The sequence below is a fragment of the Netta rufina genome, assembly GCF_964035555.1.
Source record: "Netta rufina genome assembly, chromosome: 25".
Classification (NCBI taxonomy): Eukaryota; Metazoa; Chordata; class Aves; order Anseriformes; family Anatidae; genus Netta; species Netta rufina.
This window is the reverse complement of record NC_140149.1, coordinates 2,968,430-2,990,177: the sequence shown is the minus strand read 5'-3', so window position 1 is coordinate 2,990,177 and position 21,748 is coordinate 2,968,430. Positions and strand designations below refer to the sequence as shown.

The window sequence follows — 21,748 nt, the reverse complement described above, 5'->3', positions numbered from 1 at the left end:
CAAGCCCATCGCCGCATTGAGCATCCCCAGCAGCGCACAAAAGGCACCCAGCGTGCTTCCTCCCATCTCTGTAGGTGCTGCTGTATCTGTGGCGTGCTCTCATGCTCCAGCCCTTGTAGAAATGCGTGCCTCGGTAATTTCTGATGAAATCTGGATGGCTTTCCTGAGCTCTCTTTTCTTTGGAGAGCAAGCCCAGCCCTTTCCGTGGTAGCCCTGTGTGCATCGCAGGTGCCAAATGTCGCACTCCAAAGCAGAGAGGCTTGGTGGGGGTGGTCCCTGCCTTCACTGAAGCATGAGGGCTTCCCTCTCCTGTTTACTATGAGTGTTTTTTTTTTAAGAGCAATACGATTCATCATGTGTTATAGGCAAGGGAGGGGGATGCCATCCTCACTCTTCCCCATAGGAGCACATCTGCCTGTGTTATGGGACTCACCGTGGACTCATGCAGGTGTGGCTTCAAGCCTGAAATGCCAGAATTAGCTGCAAAACAAGCAGCCCCTGCTGCCAGGGGGCTCGTACCAGCCCCAAACATCCCCAGAAAGTGTGAGCCGAGGCCGGGCAGTGTTGTTTGAACATTCCCGGAGACGGCACGAGCGCGTCTTCCTTGTCACTTCAAACCCTAGTCCTTGTACTTCACCCCTAATGAGGGGACCCGGGAGTACCTCGGAGGGCTTTAGTCTGGATATTTATACGAGCGCAGACATGCAAGTTGTCTGTTTTACATATTACTGCCCTGATTTTTCAGTGCACGCAATGAATAATTTACAGAAACCGTGTGTAAGTATCTCTTTATTATTCATTATAATGAAGTGAGACAGCAGTAATAGTCCACTAGACTGAAATCCCCTAGGGCTGAACTTAACTAGGCTGTGCTTAGCTCTCCCCCAGTTAATTTGAGTGGAGGGAGGGCTCCGTTTCCCAAAAAGGACGGTGCCGTATGCCTGGCACGAGGCCACCTTGCTGAGCAAGAATGGGCTCAGCTCCACGCAGTGCACCCAGGACACCGGCCACAAAATGTGAATTCCTGCCAGGGGGGATGGCACGAGGGTGCTCGATGTCCACGCAGGCTCCTGGAGGGCTGGTTGTAGCGTGGCATGGCCTCAGGACCTTCGGGCTTTCCAGGAATCCACGTGCAATGTGGCTTGTGTGGATGTACAGCTCCTGCAAGGGGAAAATGCCTTATTTACAGGAGAATGTATTGCTCGTGCCTCCAAACCGAGCCTCCAGGAGGACCCTGAAACATGCCAAGTGCCTCCCCTCTGCTCTGCCCGATTAATACCCTGCGTCGAGCTGATTAATAATCTGCGTGGGGCTGATGCTTGTCAGGCCCGGCATGGGAGGCATATAGCACCCCGAACCTCTGCGTGAGATGTTGATGGCGATGAGGGCAGCCCCCCTGCCTGCCTCCAAATTTACAGACGTGCAGAGAGGGACCTGCGGGAGCTGTTCGGCTCACTTCAGGTGCCTTTCCCTAAGATCTCGGCTGCACAAAGCTGCAGCCGCCAGCACGAGCTTGTGCCTAGGGTTGTTTTTCTGGTTTGCTCTCACACCAAGAGAAAGCTCTTCAACTGCGGTCCTTGGGTGGGAAAAGCAAAGCTCCCGAGAAATGTTCAGCTCTTAATTTAGCCAAATGCACGGTGGTTTGGCTGCGGGTACTGCGGAGGCAGCGAAGGCCAGAAGTAAATAGATCGAGAAAATCTATCAAATGGAATGAAAAAGCCATGTTCTTCGGGAACATTTTAATTCCACTTTTTTTTTTTTTTTTCCCTCTGTTCTTTGCCAAGCGTAAGTCAGCGCCACGGACTGGAGCTCCCCAGCCTTCACGCGTCTCGTGGTGGGAGCAGGGAGGGAGGGAGCCAGGCAGGAAATAAATAATTGAAATGACTGTGTTGTGTTTTCAAGGCACTTGTAGGATTTACAGCTGCTTATCCAAATGTTCCCTTCTCTTCCTGCGTGCTGGCTCGCCGTCTCTGGCTGTTTCTCTCCTTCCTCTCTCCCTGCACGTGTGCGTGGCCCCTCTCCCCCGCCGCGGCGGTGTATATCACACCGGGATGGCTCGAGGGCTGTGCTGACAAGCCAAACTGTCAGCAAATTTTACAGCTTCATCTGAAATCCTCGGCGAGCAGGGGGTGCAGGAAGTCTTTGCGGTGCGCGGAGGTCAAACATAATGGGTTTTTCATCTGCGCCTCCCCAGAGCCATGGAAAAAATAAAATAAAATAAAGGGAACCTGCTGGTTCTGTGAGATGTCTGGGGATGGGGGATGCGTGGTGCTGGCATGGTGGGCATGGTGTGCAGGGGGCACGTGGGCTCCTTGCTGGATGTCAGGGTCAGGGAGCTGGTGGTGCAGCTCCCATCCCACACATTTTTGGAGCTGGGATGCTCTCCGTGCATGCTGGACCAGGTTGGTGACCCTCCTGCTCTTCCTTCGCAGGTGTACCGTGGATGACAGGGTGACACGGGTAGCGTGGTTGAACCGCAGCACCATCCTGTACGCTGGCAATGACAAGTGGTCTATAGACAACCGCGTGGTCATCCTCTCCAACACCAAGACTCAATACAGCATCAAGATCCACAACGTGGACGTGTACGATGAGGGCCCCTACACCTGCTCCGTGCAGACAGACAATCACCCCAAGACATCACGAGTCCACCTCATCGTGCAAGGTGAGTCGTAACGTTCATGGTGCTGTTGTTGAGCCAAGCTGGAGGGTGTCCAGACTGGCTAAGGGCTTGGAGACCCTCTTGTGATGGAGATTTAGGGATCAGACCAACATCCGTTGCTTTGGGTGGTGAATAGTTGGGGGACAAGGATCGGGACAAGTGTTCACTATACAAGGCGAGATGGAGTCGTGCTTCTGCACCTTGCTGTGTTGTACGGTTGTGACATGGGGAGGAGAACACCTGGAAACTGAACTTGGGGCTGGCTCCCTCCTTCTCCTGCTCCTGTGCCCATCCCTGCTGTGCAAACAAGCCATGGGCACTGCTCAGGTCACTGCAGCAGGGATTTTTTAGCAGGAGAGCCGAAGGCAACTGCACCAGGCTGCAGGAAGGAAAGCAGATTGTGTGAGCGTGTGGAAGTCGTTGCAGGGCTGCAAAGAGCTTTTGGCACAGGGCTTCGTAGGGGGGCGTGTTGGCATAGCAGCTGCTGTTGGGTTGAAAAGCAGCATCCCTGAGTCTCTTCTGATGGGGAGGATCTCGGTGCTGGCAGATCAGAGGTGCCCATGGCAGTGTGGGCTGCAAAGAGCCTTTCTGAGAGCCTTTTTTGCACTGGTTATTGCCTGACCTTGGTCATCTGCTTGGCCCCCCACCCTTCAGCATGAATCCCTCTTCCCCAAACCCTCCTGCCTGGGGATGCTCCCTATGGAAGCAGACCAAGCACTACTGTGGCACAAGCAGTGAGTGCACCCTTAGGATATCAGTGTAGGGGATCCAAACTGGGTTTACCCACCAGCAAGGTGACCCCATGGGGTGGTGGGGCTGGCCTGGCCGTGAGCATCACCAGGACATTCCCTGGAGGGCTCCGTTGCTGGAGGTCTCTGCTTGGCACCCCAGCTCCATCGGGTGGTGCCTCCGATCCCAGCTCCTTTGCACCAGCTATCGGCTTTTGTCCGGTCTGTAGATTAATTTTTCAGAGTTAGTGTTAGTTCAGGTTAGATAAAGATAATGAAAGTTTCCTAATCCTCTTAAAGAAGATTTATCTGGCTGAGTAGAAAGCTCTCGGAATACAATAAAGCGTGTATAAAACCAGGACCTAATCTTTCCTTTAATTTCAAACAGCTGATGGGTATTGATTTTGCAATGAGCAAATCTGAAAAATTTCTCAGCCTCAACATGTGTCTGAGAAGCCTCCAACACGGATATGTATATATTTATGTATCCTTCTCATTTGGAAGAGGCACGGTTCGATTACGGCCACTGATCAAAGCAGGGAAAACCTCCCTCAGCCTGTCAGCTCCCCACGAGGTATGGGCAGGCGTGGGAGACGGTGACGTTGGGCATCTTGCTGCTTGCACAGGCTTCTCTGGGCTGGTTTCCCTGCCAAATCGCCATGGGATTTAGTGGTCGGGCTCTGTACAGGCGATGCTGTGGCAGAACGGGGAGGGCTTGGCTTGGGAAGAGGGGAGCAGAGCACGGAGCATCCCCTCCACCCCTCGGTGATTTACGCAGGAGCCGTCCATCTTCCAAGTTTAATCGGTTTATTCTGTCTGCTCTCTAATCATGCTAATCCATCCAGTCAACACCTGTGAAGTACCTGAATGCTTTCTGCCTAATGAAATTACACCAGCCGGCAGCTCCACGCAGCCCAACAGCCCCTCACCCTGCGGAGGAGGACAGGTCGAGCTGGGATGGGTGGGTTTGTGCTGCCTCTCAGCTGCTTTTTGCCCAAGAAACCCCTCTCCCTGGCTCCCACCAAGCCGCAGTGGTTTCCCCAAGGATTTTGGTGGGGCTCAGGGGTAGCAATTGCACCGTGGACTGCCTGGAGAGTGCCATTGAAGCAGAGCTGGTGCAGCACATGGGGATGCAGCAGAGGCTGCAAGGAGCATGTTAGTATGAGAGCAAGAGCGATTGCATCTCCTCCTCTTCTCCCCTCTTCATGCTTGAGCTCGTAATAAATCTCCGGCACCTAACGCCCAATATCTTGCCTAGTAAAATCCCCATGCGGTTATCTTATCTCATTAAAGCAAGGCCAAAAATCCTTTTATTCCACACAGACACTGGTGCCAAGAGCCGCAGCAGCGAGGAGCGGAGGGGAGCAGAGGGAGCACAGGCTGCAGTGCAGCCGTTCCCTGGCCTTGAAAGGGGAAGGCGAGGGACAGTTTGCATCCAAAGCGACTGTCTGGTAGCAAGGCTCAAAGCACACAATTTGCCTCATTTGTTCTTCCAAGAAAATCCATCTGTAGATCCCTCCATGCTGTCCCGTGGATAGGGTGGCAAGGGAAGCAAATCCTGCTCTGTTCCAGCTTTGGCTCCAGCAGCACTGCTCAGCGCTGCTTTGCGGTGGCTCAGAGCGAGAGGCACTGTCGAGCAAGACAGGAGCTGAGGGAAAACAGCACAGCCCTTCACTCAGGGAGCAGTTTTCATGCACGTAGGCCATGCACTTTCCTGGGATGAGCCCCAATTCTGTCCGAGCTCTCCTGGCACTAAATATGTGTGCCAAGCTCGGGACCCTCCTCTGCAGAGGAGGCAGCCGTCCCGGCGGCACTCCCCGCACGAGCAGGCAGTGATGACCAGTTAGCATCCGTGTTCAGGTCAATTAATTTATATTTGTATTTTGCAAAACTAAAAGTTGCCCAGATAGATTATTGATTCTTTGTCCCTGTGTTCAATTTGGTTTTAATTGCGCTACTGCAGGGCCAAACCTTCCCTCCTAGCAACCCGGCGATAAATCTGCCAGTGAGTCACAATCAACAGTAAATGTGTCTCTTCGTGTCATTATTAATATGTCTCTTGGATTGGTTCATTACAGCAGTTAACAGTGGTTTATAAGAGCGGAGATGGCGGGCGGCCAGCGAGCTTTTTTCTCTCCCCTTGTATTTTTTCCCGGCGACTCCCCACAACGACAGGACGGACGCTTGCAGGCATCTGAGCAGCATTTTGGTGTGTTGGCCTGCGGTGGGGAGAGTCCTGAATGTGGAGAGATTGGGATTTTGTGTAGTGCAAAGAGAGTGTGAGCTGCCCAATCCTGCTTTCATCATGAAGAGCCTGACCGGGGGATGCTGTGGGGCCAGGGGCTCCCACACTGCTCCCTCTGTCCCTGGTGAAAGGGAAACCAACAGGACCTCCAGGGGGTGAATTGAGGGGAGCCTGCACAGCAGAGCAGCTTTACCGGCACTAATGGCACCAAAGGAACTCTAATTTCTCTGTCAGAGCAATTAGTGGAAGGCAAAGCCTGTTGCTTGCACTGAGCTGGTGATGAATGTAGCCAGGAACTGCAACTTTTGGGGAGAGGAGTGAAGGCAGGGTCCTCTGGAGCATGGGGACGGGTGCCCAGGACCTCAGGGACCCTTCTTGTCCCCAGATGTGACCTCTTGAAAAGCCACCACCTGTCCTCAGAGGTGCAAGGACCCAGGAGGCCACACCACGTCGCACTGCAACATCACCATGGTGCCAGGAGTGCAGGCACGGCATAGGCAAAACCCCTTGACCCGGGCTGTTGCAAGAGGCAGGATGTATTTCAGGCCTGAATGCGGAGCTGAGGGTCAGTGCTTTGGAAGAGGCTGTGGGTGTTAAAGAGCAAGGCTGGCGTCCTTCTGGCAGCAGAGGATGAGGAAGGGAGGGAGGGAAGGCAGCAAAACACAGGCAGCAGCGGGGCGAGCGCTGCGGCAGAGAGAGCTGAGCAGAGCGGAGAGGGCAGGGAGGATTGAGCAGAGGAGGTAGGAGGAGGTAATGAGAAATGGGATGGAGGGAATGAGAGCAAGCCTTTCCCGAGCATAATAAATGGTTAATCAAGAAGTTAGAGTGATGCTGCAGAGCCAGGCACGGTCAGGCGGTGCCACTGATGCAGCACAGCATCCTGCAGGCTTGGTGGGGGACTTTTCTTCTGTGGCTTTGCATCGGGTCTGGAGAAATGTGGGATAGTGTTTGGGCTGACAAGAGACGTTGGTGGGACTTTGTAGATATCTGCTAACAAGGAATAATTCCCAATTTGCAAGTATTTCTGAAAAATCTGCTGGCTGACACCGCCGTGCCTGTGTGCCGAAGCGGTTCCGCGCGGCGCGGCGTTGCTTTGGGATCAGAGCACAGCGGCGGGCAGAGAGCTCAGCAGTGACCATCAATACTGTCCACCCCTACCAAACAGTGGTCGTTGGTATTCCTCAGATGTCCTCTATTTCTGATTTATTTAGAGAACCCTCCTCTGTACTGCCTTAATCCCACTCACCATAGATTTTTCATTAAAGCCTCTCCCGGCTGTCGGCATCGTTACTGTTAGTTTCTGGTCGGTGCAATCCATTTTCCTGTCGGTGTTTCGCTGCTTTCCTCTCCCCACGAGCCGGGGTGGGTTTTGGAGGACCACAGCCTCTGCTCGTGGTAGCAAAGTGCCGTTGGGTGTCACTTGGCAGCAGGTAGCTGCCAGATCTGCTTACCCCGAATCGTTCCCGTCTCACTTGTCGCATCCTTCGCCTCTCGGAGTGGCACCGAGGCGGCTGCAGCTCTTCAGCAAGCGTCTCTAAAGCAAATTGAGTCTTTATTTTTCCCTTCTTCCTGATAACAACTGACTTCTCGAGTCTCTGAAAGGGCAACCCCCCCCCCACCGGCCTCACGCCGTTCTCCCCTAAGACAGGCTGTGCTGCGGGGCCCCCCCCGCCACCGCCGATTGCACAACTGCTGCTTTTAAACTTGCTTTTATCCTGCTACCTTTGATATCCAGGCAGGAGCCGAGACTGTGATACTTATTAAAACCTTACCGGGAGGCTGTACAGTGCATAACAAGGCAAGAGGAGCAGCTCAGCCTTCTTCAGTCGTAGGAAAGACCTGATAATGTGCTGTAAATGCAGAAAGTGCTTCACACGAGTGTCAGGAGTGTTGCTTATTATTAGGAGAGTTTGGCGGAGGGGTGTGCACGTGGTGCTCAGCAGCTGTGGCTCAGCCTGGAGAAAGGAAGGGTTGGGAGCGAGCAGCAGCAGCGCAAGATGTGGCCACGGAACAGGCTCCTGTGCTTGGGAGCCTTCTTGGGATGCTTGCTCCTTATGGGGTTATTTTTTTGTCTTAAAGAAGGAAAAGAGGAAAAGAGGAGATGGGTGAGGTGCCTGCAGGCATTTGGGGAGGAGGTTTAGGGGTCCCTCTGGCTGGGGGTGCAGGTGGAGTTGGTCCATGTGGAGCTTTCAGAATCTCCAGTGGGGGATGAAGAGCAGCCTGTCTGGGTGGGCAATGTCTAGATGTTGTTGTCAGATGCCACAAAGGGTCCTGTCACCATATTTAGTGGGGCCGGGACGGCAAAGTATGTCTGGGATTGAGGGTTTGCAAGGAACAGGAAGGAGTCTTGGGTCACGCTGCTGTCTCTGTCTCGCTGGATGATGCATGGTGTAAAAGCAAACCATCCCTTTTCTGCTTGTCCTCAGTGCTGCACTCACTATGATACAGCCCCATACCAAGATGGGGCACCAGGAGGTGCTCCCCTCCTTGCCCTAAATCTTGGAAGGCTGTGGGCTCAGCCCAGGTCCTCGGCACCCGCCCAAACTCCTCTATTGGTATTTTTCAGAAAAGTGTACAAAAATTGCTGCACGTTGCCTGAAATCGCAGGTTGGGACCGCACAGCGACAGGCGGAGGAGGCTCCTTGCTTGCTTTTTCTCCCTTCTTGGTCTCTGCTCATCAGGTGGGCTGGCAAATGGGCCAGCAAAGTTTGGACACACTCTGTATCCGAGCGCATCTTCCTCTTCACTGCTCCTCGGGGTCTAATTAGGTGTTTTCTTGATGACTCTGTTTGGAGGATAGGCTCCAGCTAACCCTGACTGCACCGGGTTAATCGTCCCGGTGGGGAAAAGCGAAACGGTGATTTTAAGCAGAAAACTCTCCCGTAGTTTGGCTTCGTAGCAGTGGGGATGGAGTGCAGGAAAATAAAGAGAAAATCAAAGGGCTTTTAAGAGGAAAAGGAAAAAAAAAAATCACTTAGACTGGAAAGAACTCTTCCCAGCAGGAGCAGAAGCCAAGAACACATAATGTCCGTGGCGGTTAAACTAATGTTTCACATTTCCTTCTCCGGGGGTATTTGCTCAGGTGGGGGTGGGGATGGAAAGGGCCCCAACCGGTCGCCGAGCAGTTTATTGAGCTGCTCGCTGGATGGCACAAGAGGGGAAAAAACGAACCACGAGCAACTGCAGAGGAAAAATCAATTAGTGCAGGCACCGGTAGAAAGAAGGAGGGGGAGATGCTGGAGAGAAAAGAAGGTTTTTATCATTCCAGGGCGGGGAACCTTTAAAAACTGCCGTGTAAAGAAGTGAAAACCTTTGTAAGTGGCCAAAAACCTGGAGTGGTTCTCATGTGTGGCACTGCACTGCTGGAGGCAGGGTGTGCAGAGACGGGTGGTGGCGGGGGAGCAGAGAAGGGTCATGAAGAGGTGCTCTGTAAGGTGTCATTGCAGAGGGAAGATGCTTGCTTTTTCCCCAGTTATGGGACATGAAGAGCCTCTTTTGGTGTTCCCAGATGAGAAGAGCTCACGTCTTGGAGCTGAGAGCATTTCTTGAGACAGGGAGGCGTCACCTGTCAAGGCACGGTGACATTCAGCCTTCAAGGAGAGCACTGGAGGCTTGCCCTGGGGTTTTCCATTTGCAGCGCTATTTCCATATGTTTACCTAAACGGAGCCCGTGGGTGTAATTACACAGTGCTCGCGGGCTTGGGGTTGTGGTGCTGGAAGCAGCCGGGTCTGGTCACCGCTGGCACCGAGCTGGGCTGGCCAGGGAAGCGGCAGCAGGAATGGAAAGGGGATGGAGAGGGGTTCCTCGGGATGGAAATGAGCGGGGAAAGGACCAAGGCTTACATCCTGCAAAGGGGAAATAAGAGGCTACAAAGGAGCAATGGCTCCCCAACTCATCGTCCCATCCTCCCTGGAGAAATGGAGAATGGGCAAAAACACAAGGACACAAAACGCGGGAGATGCGGCAGGCACTGGAATTTAAAGCCAAGGAGAGCCTGGAGAAAAGCAGGAAGGAATAGCAATGAATGGAGAGCAAGGCAACTGGAGGGGAGAGAGAAGAAGAGAAGAAAAGCCCAGAGACTTGTACAACAAAGAGAAGAACGAAACGTGCACACACACCCAGCATCAAAAGATCAGGAGGCAGCAAAAGAGAAAAATGAAAGAATAATGAAGGAGCCCGGGCACAAAGAGGGGGGTGGTCTTGAAAGAGAAAGAGCTGGGTTTGCAGGAAGAGAACAGCACCTGCTGCCACGGTGGCAAAGGAGGCTTTGGGAAGGAAAATGGGATTTCTGAAGAGCTGGAGGCACCGTGAGATGCCATGGCATGGCAAAGAAGGGCAGCAGGGCCCCTTGCCCTGGTGGGGTCCGAGCAGTGACCTCCCAAATGGAGCTGCTGGTGGTGACCAAGCTCCCTGGCCAAGGGAGGAGCCGTGGGTGGGTGGGAACAGAGCTCTTTGGGCAAGTGCTGGTGAAGGAGAGCATGGTCTGCCGGGGAGCGCTGCGGGTTGTGGGTGGGCTGGCTGGCCGTGAGAGCAACACCAGTGATATGGGAGAAGTTTGGGGAGGTGCAGAGCTCCAAAAAAAGAGTCCAAAAAGCATCAGAACAGCCAGAGCAGTAGAGACATGGGAAATACGGACAGGTTGGGTCTTGTTCAGTGGCATTAAGGACACTCGTGACCTTAATTAAGGAATTAGGGAGACTGGTGAGGGTGGGTGTTGGAGCAGGAAAGCTCACGTGTCCGGTGTGCGCATGGCTGTATGTGTGAGATGAAGGGCAGCATCGTCGGTACGGGGAGCAACTGAAGGGTTACTGGAAGATGCTGATTGCTGGAGATTTGATGTCGCAGTGGCACGTGCCAGGAACCTGGGGCTTTCATGTTCCTGCTGTACATCGTGAAGGGAGAGCAGAGCATCCTCTGAGAGGCTGGGATAAAGCGCTAGCCCAAAATCTAGCAGGGTGTATGGAGGAGGACACGACTTTCAGCTGTAGGAAGTGATGGGGAGCATCCCCTGACCCCTCTTCTCGAGGAAAAAGCCCCCAAAAGCAGCTGGCAGCGGGCGGGTCAGTGCGGCAGGCATTGGGAGCCGAAGGAACAAAAGAGCGGCGGCAGCTGGATTAATTACTGCAAAAAGCAGAAACGGCAAAGTGGGGGCGAGAACGGGAGAAGTTGTTTCCTCATTATATCCCCAAACAGAAAGAACGTTTTTATCGCACGCACAAATAGCTCCCTGGGAAGCACTTTCACTTCCTAATTGTTCATAAATTTACTGACAGGTGGTTACACAGTAGGTATACCACTCGGAGTTTCAGTTTTATTGCTTTCACTGTCTCAACGCAAAAACCTAGAGAAAAAGGGGTGCGCAGGTGGGAGACATAGCCCAGCAAAAGCAGCTAGATGCTTGTGCTTAATTTTCCAATTTCTTGTTCACGTGAGTTCCTTGGCATGTCCAGATTTTGGTTTTGCTCTGATGAAGGGATTTTTGTTGGTTTGTTTATACTAATCCTTTGAAATATGATTGTGGCCTGAGGGTGTCATGGTCCAGCCCTGCATGGTGCTGCTGGTTTCCAAATCCTCCAAAACGGGGACAGAAAGGGGCACATGGTGCCACGGGAAGGGTCTGACACACCTGGTGATGGAGAATGTGCCACGTAGTGCTCCCAGGCATCTGTAGGAAGGTGGTTGTGGTCTGTTTTCCTTTTTCCCCCTCCCTTTGGCTGTGCTCAGATCGCTCTGAGTGTGAAATACCTCATGTCCATTGTGAGATAATTTGTCTGAAATGTTATGGGTTATGATGCTTGCCCAGCCGCTCCATGCAAAGCATGTTTCACAATGGGAAGGCAAAGAAAAGGCAGCACTTAAGAGCAGAAGAAGGAGAAAGGGAAAATTCCCCCCCCAGCCAAAGCGCTCTTGGAGCGCGCAAGGTGGCAGCGTGACGTGCCACTTGCGGGACCGAGGAATTTGACAAAAATCATCCCCGTGCCCGAACTATAGCTGTCAGATGCGCTTAATCTATTATGTCGATAAAATCAACTCTGACGAGCCTCTCAGATTGTGCTGTCATCAAAATTGAGTTGATGAGAGGTGATAATCCTCTCTGTCGACAAGCACCACTTTGGCACAGCTCCCAGCGGTGCCCCCTTCCCGGGAACCAGGCAGGACGCTGGGCGCATTTGCATGGGTTGCCCTTCGTGGACAGCCCCGTGTTGGCCACGGGGATGGGTTTGTACCCCCATCTTCTGGCTGCCAGGCTGTTTTTGTGGCCCTGATGGCTGTGCTGAGGTCTGGCTGTTAGCTGGATGAAATAGGGGTGAATAAGAGGACCAAACCCCAAAGCCCTGGGAGAAATCAGGCGGCACGCAGGGACCTGTCTCCCTTTGCTGACAGGCACTGGTGCCGTCCCGCTGTTCTCCCCATCTGCAAAAGGAAGCAAAACTTGAGCTTTCAGCATATTTCCCTCCTTTGTGCTGCCTTTCTGCACGCTAATTAGTCCTTGCCCGGTGACACCTCTGACAGCTCCATCCTGCCCGTGCCGGGGAGGCTCACGTGGAGCTGTGGGAGCGCGGGGTGGAGGCAGCCGGGGGTGCCTGGGAGGGAGGCAGCAGGAGAGCTGGGGGGAGCCAGAGCCGTGCCAGGGTACGATCCTGCTCCCTTGTGTTGGGGGGGACAACCGGGGAGGGGATGGAGCAGTGCAAGCCCTGCGTCTCCCCCCAAAAAAAGAGCAGCACGAGAGAGAGTGTGTGAGGCTTTGGGGCTGGACCATGTGGGATGGTGCCCATGGAGGTCCTCACGTCCCCGCAGGGCACTCAGGAGGAGATTGTCCCCTTTGTAGGACAATGCTGAGGCAGGGGTGGCCGGGAAGCTGTCCAGGCGCCCATCCCGCTGCTGCAGATAAACCGTCCGTCCTCGCCCATCTGGCAGTAACGAGAGGGAGAAATGTGAATAGCAATGGGAGGAGATGAGAGGTCCATAAATACTGGTGAATAAATAAAAGCATTAACATTTAATGAAAGAGGGCTGCGGCTCTCCTGCCAGATCCATCTCTGGCAAGAGGGAAGGGAAAAGCCTCCTGGTCAGGGGGGAGCAGGGAGGGGATTTGGGGAGTCTTGGGGAGCGCACAGAATTTGTGGCATCGTACCTGGGCTTCCCATGTCTGGCACCACGGCATCTGATGGAGAAGTGCTGCACGTTGGGCTGCTCTTTGGGGTCATGGCAGAGATGGTGTTGGCATCCCTGGCTGCAGCCAGCCACCACCTCCCACCTGGGCAGCATGTGAGAGGGGGTCCTTTGCCATTTTTCTTAGTCTCACGAGCACGCAGTGCTGCTGGTCTGGTGGAGAGGTGCTGTGGTGTGGTCTGTAAGGCTGCTGGAGGGTGTCCTCAGAAAGCATCCATGGGGCTGAGCAGGAGATTTGAGCCCAGGCACTTTTCCCACTGGGTTGCATGGGCTACGGCAGCGTGGTGGGGTGTCTGTCCTGGGCATTGCAGTGCTGTGTTGGCAACATTTGCTGTGCCGTAGTGAAATGTGAAGCTCCAGGCAGGCTTTGGGCATCCCCGTGGAGTTTTTTTGGGTCACGTTGCAAGGGTGCTTTGCTAAAGGGCTGCCCCTGCTCAAAGCAGGCCAAATGCAAGAAGTGTCACGTCCAGGTGAGCAGCAGTGTCCCGTGGGCCCCCACTGCCATTTTGCATGGATAACTGGCTCTTAGCAGCAGGTCAGCTCTCATTTTGGGGTGGATGGCAGGGACAGGGGCTGTTTGGGGGCAGAAAAGCCACCGAGCACACTCAAGTAGCCCTGCTGCTGCAGGATGCCGGGCGCTTTGCAGAGCCTGCAGGCATCCATCTTCTCCTGCCATATCCCAGGTGTAGGAAGAGGTCTCTTTGAATGGATTAGGAGCTAATGATCTGGAGGGACGTCCGTTGTGTATGTCAGTGCTCGCTCAGCCTCGCCGCTCCGTGGCGTGCAGCATTAATGAGCTCGTGGCTAAAAATAGCCAGCTGCACTCCCCGGGCCGTGGCGGCGAGCATTCCCAGTAAAGATCTGGGATATGGAGGGGCCAGGAGCCAAGTCAGCCCCTGTGTGCTTGCGTGGGGTCAATAATCAGGCAGTAATTACTGGAGAGCTGCCTCTCACCGCGGGGGTTTGCAGGGAAGGGCTGTGCCCCTCGCCGTAGCCATCCCTCGTGGTATCGGGAGATCTCACGAGCTCCAAGATCTCCCAGCACTTGGCAAGAAGAGCAGTTTGCTGCCAAGCAGGGGCATGACTGGTGCTGGTGTCCAGAGTTTTGGGGAGCCCTGTGGGCTGCCTGCGTGTGCTGGGGATGGATCCCCAGCTTATGGCACGTGTGGCCACCAGCCGTGCCGGTGTTGGTGGTGCGTGAGGCCACGGCCAGCCCCACAGGGCCACCAGCAGCTCTCCTTCTGGTGCCCTGCAGTGCACAGGGGGGCACTGGCAGGTTGGGCAAGTGGCATGGGTGTCCCCATGGGTGTCCCCTCTATGTTTGTGCACAGCTTGCTGGTGGCACAGGACTGACACCAAGTCATGGCGGAGAGCACCAGAAACTGATTTTGGGTGCAGAGGCTCTCCGGCACCGTGCAGCATCGTGCAGAAGGGCACACACCATCTCACTGTGGCTTGGGGTCCAGGAGGGCAGGGAGGCGAGGGGAGGCACGGGGTTTTACAGTCCCCACAAGCACCAGCAGGACCCGGTGTGCCGCAGTCACCTGGGCCCGATGTAAAATATTAACCGGCACATCGGGCGGTGTGGGTCTCGAGCGGTAAAGGAAGGAGATAAATCACGGGCTTATTGTTATTGAATTTAGTGGCATCACTTTCACATTCAATTTCTCTCGCCCGCTTTCTGAACAAACAAGAAATTACAGCCCAAATGTATTTTTTTGGCCTAGTGAACATTATGCATTAACTTACCCCTGATTAATATTACACGGGGTCGACGCAATCCTCCGCGGGCTGCTTGCCGCGCCGGCGAGACCGCGAACCAACGCGCCGCTCCCGGCTTCCTAGGGATTTACTTCACATTCAATTTGCTCCTAGTAGTGGGCTTTTAAATGGAAAACAAGACTATTAATAAGGGGGTAGAGCAGCAGCGCTGCCGTGTCGCCTTCCCCCTGTAACTCTCCAGACAAGCGTCTTGCCGCTGTCCCACGAGCATGCTGTGAGCTGGGGGGGTTGGAGAGGGTCCCCCAGGGTGGGCAATGGCCACATCGGTCCCCAAAGTGACCGTGGCATGGTGTCAGGGCAGCTGGAGATGGGGCTGGACTGTGTTGGCCCCCCTGCAAGCCCCGTTTTGTACCAGTGGCAGCCAAGGACTGCAAATTTGGGGCAGAGATCTGTGCCCCTTGAACAAATGAGGAGCATCTCACCCCTGTTCCCTTAAATATCGTGTTATCATTGTGCCGTGGGCTAACAAGAGCCGGTGTGCGAGATGTTGTAAAGTGTATTATGTGTGTCAGGAGACAAGAGGCAGAGCAGGCACTCCGCGTACTTGCTCGAGCATCGGCCCCGGTTTTGCTGCTTCTCTGCTTATTAACACGTTTGCCCAGGGATCATTTATTATGTTCTATATTTAGTGACAAGAGAGTGTCATAAATGTTGGATATTATCTGCATAGGGGATGTAGGACAGGGGGAGGGCCCCCAGTGATAGCTGCGGAGAATCAAAGATAAGCCAAGAAGAGCTTGCTGTTGACATGTAAATGAGCCGGGCTAGCACCTGCAGTAGTGCTGGAGGATGAGAAGCATGAGCAGGGCTCTCCCTCCTGGTGCTTTGGGGACTGGGGAGTGGGACAGGAGAGCCTTTTGCCTCCCTGCCCATGGGTAATCTCAAGCCACAGCAGCTCGAGAGGGACGTGCTCTTAGCCGTGGCCGTGCAGGTGCCATGCCCGTAGCTGCATGGTGGTGGTGCTCACAGGGAATGGCTCATGGGGCAGTGTTATGGGTGCTGTCATGTTGCTTCCTGGCCTCATCCTGCCTCCCAGCTCTCGGGTCCTGTTTGCTGACAGCATCCCTGCGCAGCCCCAGCTCCCTCCTGCCCTGCTCATGAGTTAAAGCAATGGCAAAGGCAGCCTGCCCTTGAGGCTGCGCGCAGGGGAGTGCAGTTGGTGGGATCTATAGAAATGTAATCAGGTTCCTTCGATGTCCTCCTGCGAGTCCCTGTAACCTCGTAGGCAATGATCGCTGTTGTGGTGGGTATTGAGCTGGCCGGCGGCCCCACGCTCTCCAGGGGCACCCACAGCCCCCCTGCAGCCCTGACAGCTCTCAGGAGCATTTTTGGTGGGATGAGGGTGGGCAGCAGCGTGGCACGGTGATGCAGTCTCATTTCCCTGGCCCTGGTCACCCTGGCCCATCAGGGTGTCTGTCTGTGGGCTGTTTGTGTGTGGCTGGGTTGGGATCACAAGGTGATGCGTAGCTGTAGGAGCAGTGAGTACCTCATGCTGAAGCATTGCTGAGGTAATGCAGCTGCCTGCGCTGGGGCTGAGCTATATTCTGGGTCAGTCTGCTTGCCTTGGATTCCATTGATAGTTTTTTTTGCTTGCCCTGGGCACAGTTTTAGCTCCTTGCTCATAGGTGGTTCCATGCATGGAGCAGGGAAAGCACCAGGAATGAACTGGTCCTGGTCTGCCCCATGCCCAATGTATCATGGATAAAGCTGAACGTTGTCCCTGGGTGCTGCCGGGATGGAGAGGGGCCCTGAGCAGCTTTAAGTGCTTGGTGTTGGGTTGAGGTGCCCAGATGTGCTTCCCAACACTGGGCCAGGTGCTGCTTCCCTCCCTGTGTGACACCTCCCTGCCCTGCAGGAAAGCTGCCTCCCACCTGGGTCTTGCATGAGAGTCACTCTGGTGGTCACCGTCACCTGGGGGAGAGGGCAGCTCCGATGGGAAAAGGCAAAGAGGCACGGTGCCTCCATCACCTCCACAAGGCCCCCATGGCTAGCCTGAGCTGCTCTGCTCATGGACCACAGGCTGTGGAGAAAGGGAATGTGGCAGGGGGCTCCCAGTTACCTGCATGACATGGGAAATGCAGAGCAATGGGGGTGGCCAGGCTTTACTGCAGAAGCAGGCAGCTGCACAGGCTCTGGGTGCTGCTGCAGCCAGCAGTCCTATTTCATGGGTGTCTGCAGCCCTGAGTCCTCCCAGGTCCCACCCGGCAGCCCCAAACCCATGCTGTTAGCAGCAGGGAGACGTGCAAGGATGCAGGTGGTAGCACAGAAAGCTCTCTCCTCATCTGAGTGAGGAAAGGCTTTTTGGGGGTGTCTCAAGTCGCTGGCACATTGTTCCCGTGCCAAAGGTCCCCGTGGCAAGAATCGCAGTGAGTCAGCGGGGTCGGAGCCCGGTGCCAACAGAGCGAAACTCATCGTGTCAGGGCTGACACCGCTCTGCCTGTAGAGCAGGAGAAATCCCAGCTCTGTGTCTGGGTGCCCAGACGTGCGGGGCCCCTGCTGACAGACCCTTTGGGGACAAGCCGTCGGAGCGTGCCGCCCGCACTCGGAGCGCTAACTACATTTTTCACCGGTTGCCGGCGCACACTTTTCATTTTTGGATTGCCAGTCTCCCCTGAAGGACTCAGACAATCTCCCTCTGCTATAACAGACTGTACTTCTATATTAAAGTGTCAAGTTGCTGGGAAATTTACTGCCTCGCAGGGCCCATCAGGCGGCGCAGGCTCGGCAGCGCCTTCGCCAGGGGGCTGCGCCGGGGAGAGGGCTGGCTGCAAGCGCACAAAGTGGCAAGCCCAGCCTTGTGGCCACCTGGGAGCAAAAGGTGTTCCCAATCTGTATTTTAACCCTTTTCTTGTGACTTTTAACAAGGCACGGGCGTCGGTAGTGGGTGAGCATCAGCAGGGCTGGACCAGCAGGTGGGAGGGTGGCAGGGGCTGGTGGCAGGGCGCTGCCCTAAGAGCTCCACACGCAGTCGGTGCTTTAGGTGGAGGGGCTGTGGGTCCTGGCGTTGTGGTGCAGTGGGACTGGCAGTGCCACTGTCCTTATGGAGAAGGACCCACGTGCCTGGTCTAAGTGCTAAGAGCATCACCCAGCTGGCACCGGCTGGTGGAGAAGCTGTGATGTGTCACACACCAGGCTTCCCGCGGGGCCAAGAGTATGGAAAAATGAGGCAGCAGCCTCAGGGGGGCTGGGGTGGTCCCCAGGGATGGGAGAAGTGAGGGGTTGTGCTTGCATTGATGGGATCACATCCCTTCTTGGGGCTCGATGGTGGTGTTCTTCCAGCAGCTAGACCAGCAAAAGGGTCGGGTGTGTGGCACTGCGTGTGCCTGGGCTCACGGCATTGCTTGGGGCGGGCTCATGGGGCACAGCACCAGCAGGGCCAGGGTGGAGCTGGGTTTAGGGAGAGCCATTCTGCATAGTTGGGTCAGCTCCTGGGGGCAGCATCCTCCAGTCCTGCAGCCCAGAGCACCAGAGAATGGCGTCGGCAAACAGGATTTAATTGCTTTTTGCCAGCGACGGGGATATTTATGGGTTTGGAGAATGCCAAGTTATTTATTAGATGGAGTATCAGGGGATAGACTAATATAAATCACGATGGCCGGCATTGAATGGAGCAGACAATCAGTAATTTAGCAAGCTTTAATAAAAATGCTAAAATATGAGAGCTGTTGGCGGTCGTAACGAGAATCGGTTATCACGGCGGTGCCCGAAGCTGCGGGGGCTGGTGTTTTGGGGCGGGGGGGAAGACCCCAGGGCTGTGCTCAGGCTGGTTAGAGATGGCATTTTGCAGGTGTGGGGTCAGTGCTGGGGAGGAAAATGGGGCAGACACCGATGGCTGTCTGTGTCAGAGGGGCAGGTGGCATTTATGGCACGGGCACAGTGCAGCAGACCCGCTGCACCATTTGGGTGGGTCCCAAACCTGTGCGTTGATGCCCCCCCCTGTTGTCGTGTGCCTTGCAGTTCCCCCCCAGATCGTCAACATCTCATCAGACATCACCGTGAACGAAGGCAGCAGCGTGACCCTCATGTGCCTGGCCTTCGGGAGGCCGGAGCCCACCGTCACGTGGCGGCACCTCTCCGGGAAAGGTGAGGGGAGGCGCGGGGTTTTGGGGAGCCACCCGTGATGGATGTGGGGTGCTGCTGGAGGGAGGGCTCCACAGGTCCTCCTGCTGCAGGGGGACAGCGTGGCAGAGGGATGGAGGACAGCAGGGATGCGAGGGGCTTTTTGTGGGGTTGGTTTGGGGGCTGTCAGGGGTCCAGCACAGGAGGGCGAGGTGTTGGATGTCGTGGGTGACGGTGCCCCGTGTTTATCCACGGCTCCCAGGACAGGGCTTTGTGAGCGAGGACGAGTACCTGGAGATCACGGGCATCACCCGGGAGCAGTCTGGGGAGTACGAGTGCAGCGCTGTCAATGATGTGGCCGTGCCAGATGTCCGGAAAGTCAAAGTCACCGTCAACTGTAAGTGGCTGTGGTAGGCGTCCTAAGGGGGGACGGGGCACTGAGGTGGGCATGGGGCATGGCCCAGGGGCATGACGTGGTGTGGTGTCCCTGCAGACCCCCCGTACATCTCGAACGCCAAGAACACGGGCGCCTCGGTGGGCCAGAAGGGCATCCTGCAGTGCGAGGCCTCGGCTGTCCCCGTGGCGGAGTTTCAGTGGTTCAAGGAGGACACCAGGTGCGGGGGCATGGCGGGTGCAAAGTGGGGCGAAGGTGGCCGGGGGACCAGCACAGAGGGTCGGGGTCCCAGCACCAAGGGGGTCTTGGGGTCCAGGGTCTCCAGGGATGGTGGGCACAGGTTGGGAAGGGGTGGATATGGCCAGGGCATCCCGGGGAGGAAGGTGGGCTGGGGATGGGGTGAGAGGCATGCTTCTGGTGGCAGGGTGGGGTGAAAGGGTGGCTCCTGTGTGGCTGGATGGGGTGTGAGTGCACGTGGTGGTGGGCCAGGAGGGCTTTATTCTCTTCTTGCCCCACCTGGGGCTCTGAGCAGTGCCGTCCACCACTCCCTGCAGGTTAGCAAACGGGCTGGAGGGGGTGCGGATCGAGAGCAAGGGCCGCTTGTCGACGCTGACCTTCTTCAACGTCTCGGAGAAGGACTACGGCAACTACACGTGTGTGGCCACGAACAAGTTGGGCAACACCAACGCCAGCATCATCCTGTACGGTGCGTGCTCCTGCTTTTTGCAGCTCGGGGTGGGAAGGAAGGGAAGTGGTGTCTGTGAGCAGACAGCAACATGGAGCAGAGCAGCACAGAGCAGAGCAGAGTGGAGCCGGGTGCTTGTTTATGGGGCTGGCCTGGCGATGTGTAGGATGGAGCAAGCCCTGAGGATCCCAGTGACAGCAGGGGGGAGCAGATGCACGGGATAGACAGAGAACAAGTCCAAGAGGGAGAACAATGGGTGAGGGGACAGAGAGAGACATGCACGGGGATGATGAGAGAGATGCTGAGAGAAGGAGGGACAGAGGGAAAGGGCTTGTCTGCTTGCCCCTTCATAGCTCCAGGATGAAGCTCCTGGGCACTGCTGGGACCCTTATGGCACCCAGGGCGATGGGGATGCCTGTATCTAGCCCCGGATGGGGACAGAAGGGGATGACAGGGCTCCTGTTTGCATGACGACGTGATGTGTCCTCTCTCCACCAGCCTTAACGCTGTCCCTCCTCTTCCTCTTCTCTCCCCCACAGGGCCCGGAGCGGTGCACGACGGCGGCAACGCGGCATCCCGGGTGGCCACCGGCCTCTGCCTCTGGGCCGCCCTCCTCGCTCGCCTCCTCCTCGACTTTTGATAAGGGAGCGGAGGGTCCCGGGAGGCCCCGCCGCGCCTCTGCCCCGCCGCGGGCTCGGCCCGCCGGGACGGCCGCCCGGGGACTCCTCTCCGTCAGACGGGCGCCGCGCCGGAGGACGGGGAACGGCGCCGAGGGGCCGAGGACGGCCACGTCTCCCACCTGCCGGGATCGTTCTCGCCGCTGGTCACGCTGTACAGACCCCACCACGTGCCACCAAGACTGTCACCCGCCACCGCCGCCCGCCGCGAAGGGCGATGCCGTGCCGAGCCTTGCCCGCTGCCCCGTCCCTCTTTGCGCCGAGCCGGTTGCGGCTGATGTGCCCCGGGGATGTGGTCTGGCGTGGACGGGGCTCCCCGCTGCCACCCGGCAGGCGTTTTGGTGGCATCGTGTCTGACACGGGTGCGGCGGGGCAGGAGCCGCCTGGACCGCTCACCGGGGATGTCCATCTCGTCGTTGCGTCAAGCCGCCTGCGCCCAAACAGACCCCAGAGTTGAAGCCCTGCGTCTCTGCCCTGCGCCTTTTCGGTCCTGAATGTGATTTCTCACCACCAAAGCTCCTCCCCGACCATCTCCTCACTTCTCCGTCCCCTAGTGCTCCCCTCCAGCACCACGGCCCCACTGCCCTGTCCCTGCTGACTGCCCGAGGATGTGGCCCAGCCGTGATGCCCACCGACCCTTCCCAGCTGCCTCTCCTGGCACGACCCAAGCGAGGGGCGATGCTCAGTCCCCGAAGGACCACAAACCTCCCACTGCACTGTCTCCCAGCTAACATCACCCCACCATGCTTTTGTAGGCACGAGGCTGCCCTCCTGGGAACATGAGTCCTTGGGGTCACCACGGTCCCTGCTTTGCTCCGGACCCCTGCCCGCGACACGCGGACCTGCCGCTTGGATGTGGCCGTGACACCGTGCCTGTGTTTGTTTGGAGGCTCCGTGGACCAGGGCTACGTGAGATGCTCACGGCATTTCCAGCCACTTGCTCAACGTGACAGCCAAAGCACCGATGCTGGAAGGAGGCACTAACCGACAGAGGAAGGCACCAGGTGACAAGCACGGCCACCGCAATGGCTCCACCACTACTGTCCCACCTGTGCACACCCGGAGGGCTGGGGCCAAGTGGTCCCTTCCTTTGGGTCAGCACAGTGGCTACTCCAAATCTCCCTGAGGGCTCCTTGCCACGACCTCCCCTCCTTGTTCAGGCAGCTTGAAGCTGCAGGAACAACCCTGCGGCTTCAGCTGCTGAGATGCCTTTGCTCAAGCGGTGTGCCCATGCCCCTGCCTGAGCAGAGGCCACGTTGTTCGACTGGTTGGAGGCAGCTTGGGCTCCACTGGAAAAATTATGGCCATCAATTTGCTGTATCTACACGACAAGGACAAGGAT

General features: G+C 56.2%; 1 protein-coding gene across 1 annotated transcript in view; it reads left to right on the top strand.

Moving 5' to 3' along the window:
* LOC311218692 (opioid-binding protein/cell adhesion molecule homolog) overlaps positions 1-20,369 on the top strand; it is a gene marked incomplete at both ends in the record, with an annotated part of 99,455 nt that extends 79,086 nt beyond the window's left edge. The window contains 6 exons of the mRNA XM_084301480.1: positions 2,433-2,665; positions 18,549-18,674; positions 18,913-19,047; positions 19,144-19,264; positions 19,599-19,750; positions 20,269-20,369. Coding sequence (XP_084157606.1) covers positions 2,433-2,665; positions 18,549-18,674; positions 18,913-19,047; positions 19,144-19,264; positions 19,599-19,750; positions 20,269-20,369 — 868 coding nt within the window. The remainder of the gene's footprint in view (positions 1-2,432; positions 2,666-18,548; positions 18,675-18,912; positions 19,048-19,143; positions 19,265-19,598; positions 19,751-20,268) is intronic.
* Between the last annotated feature and the right edge of the window lie 1,379 nt (positions 20,370-21,748).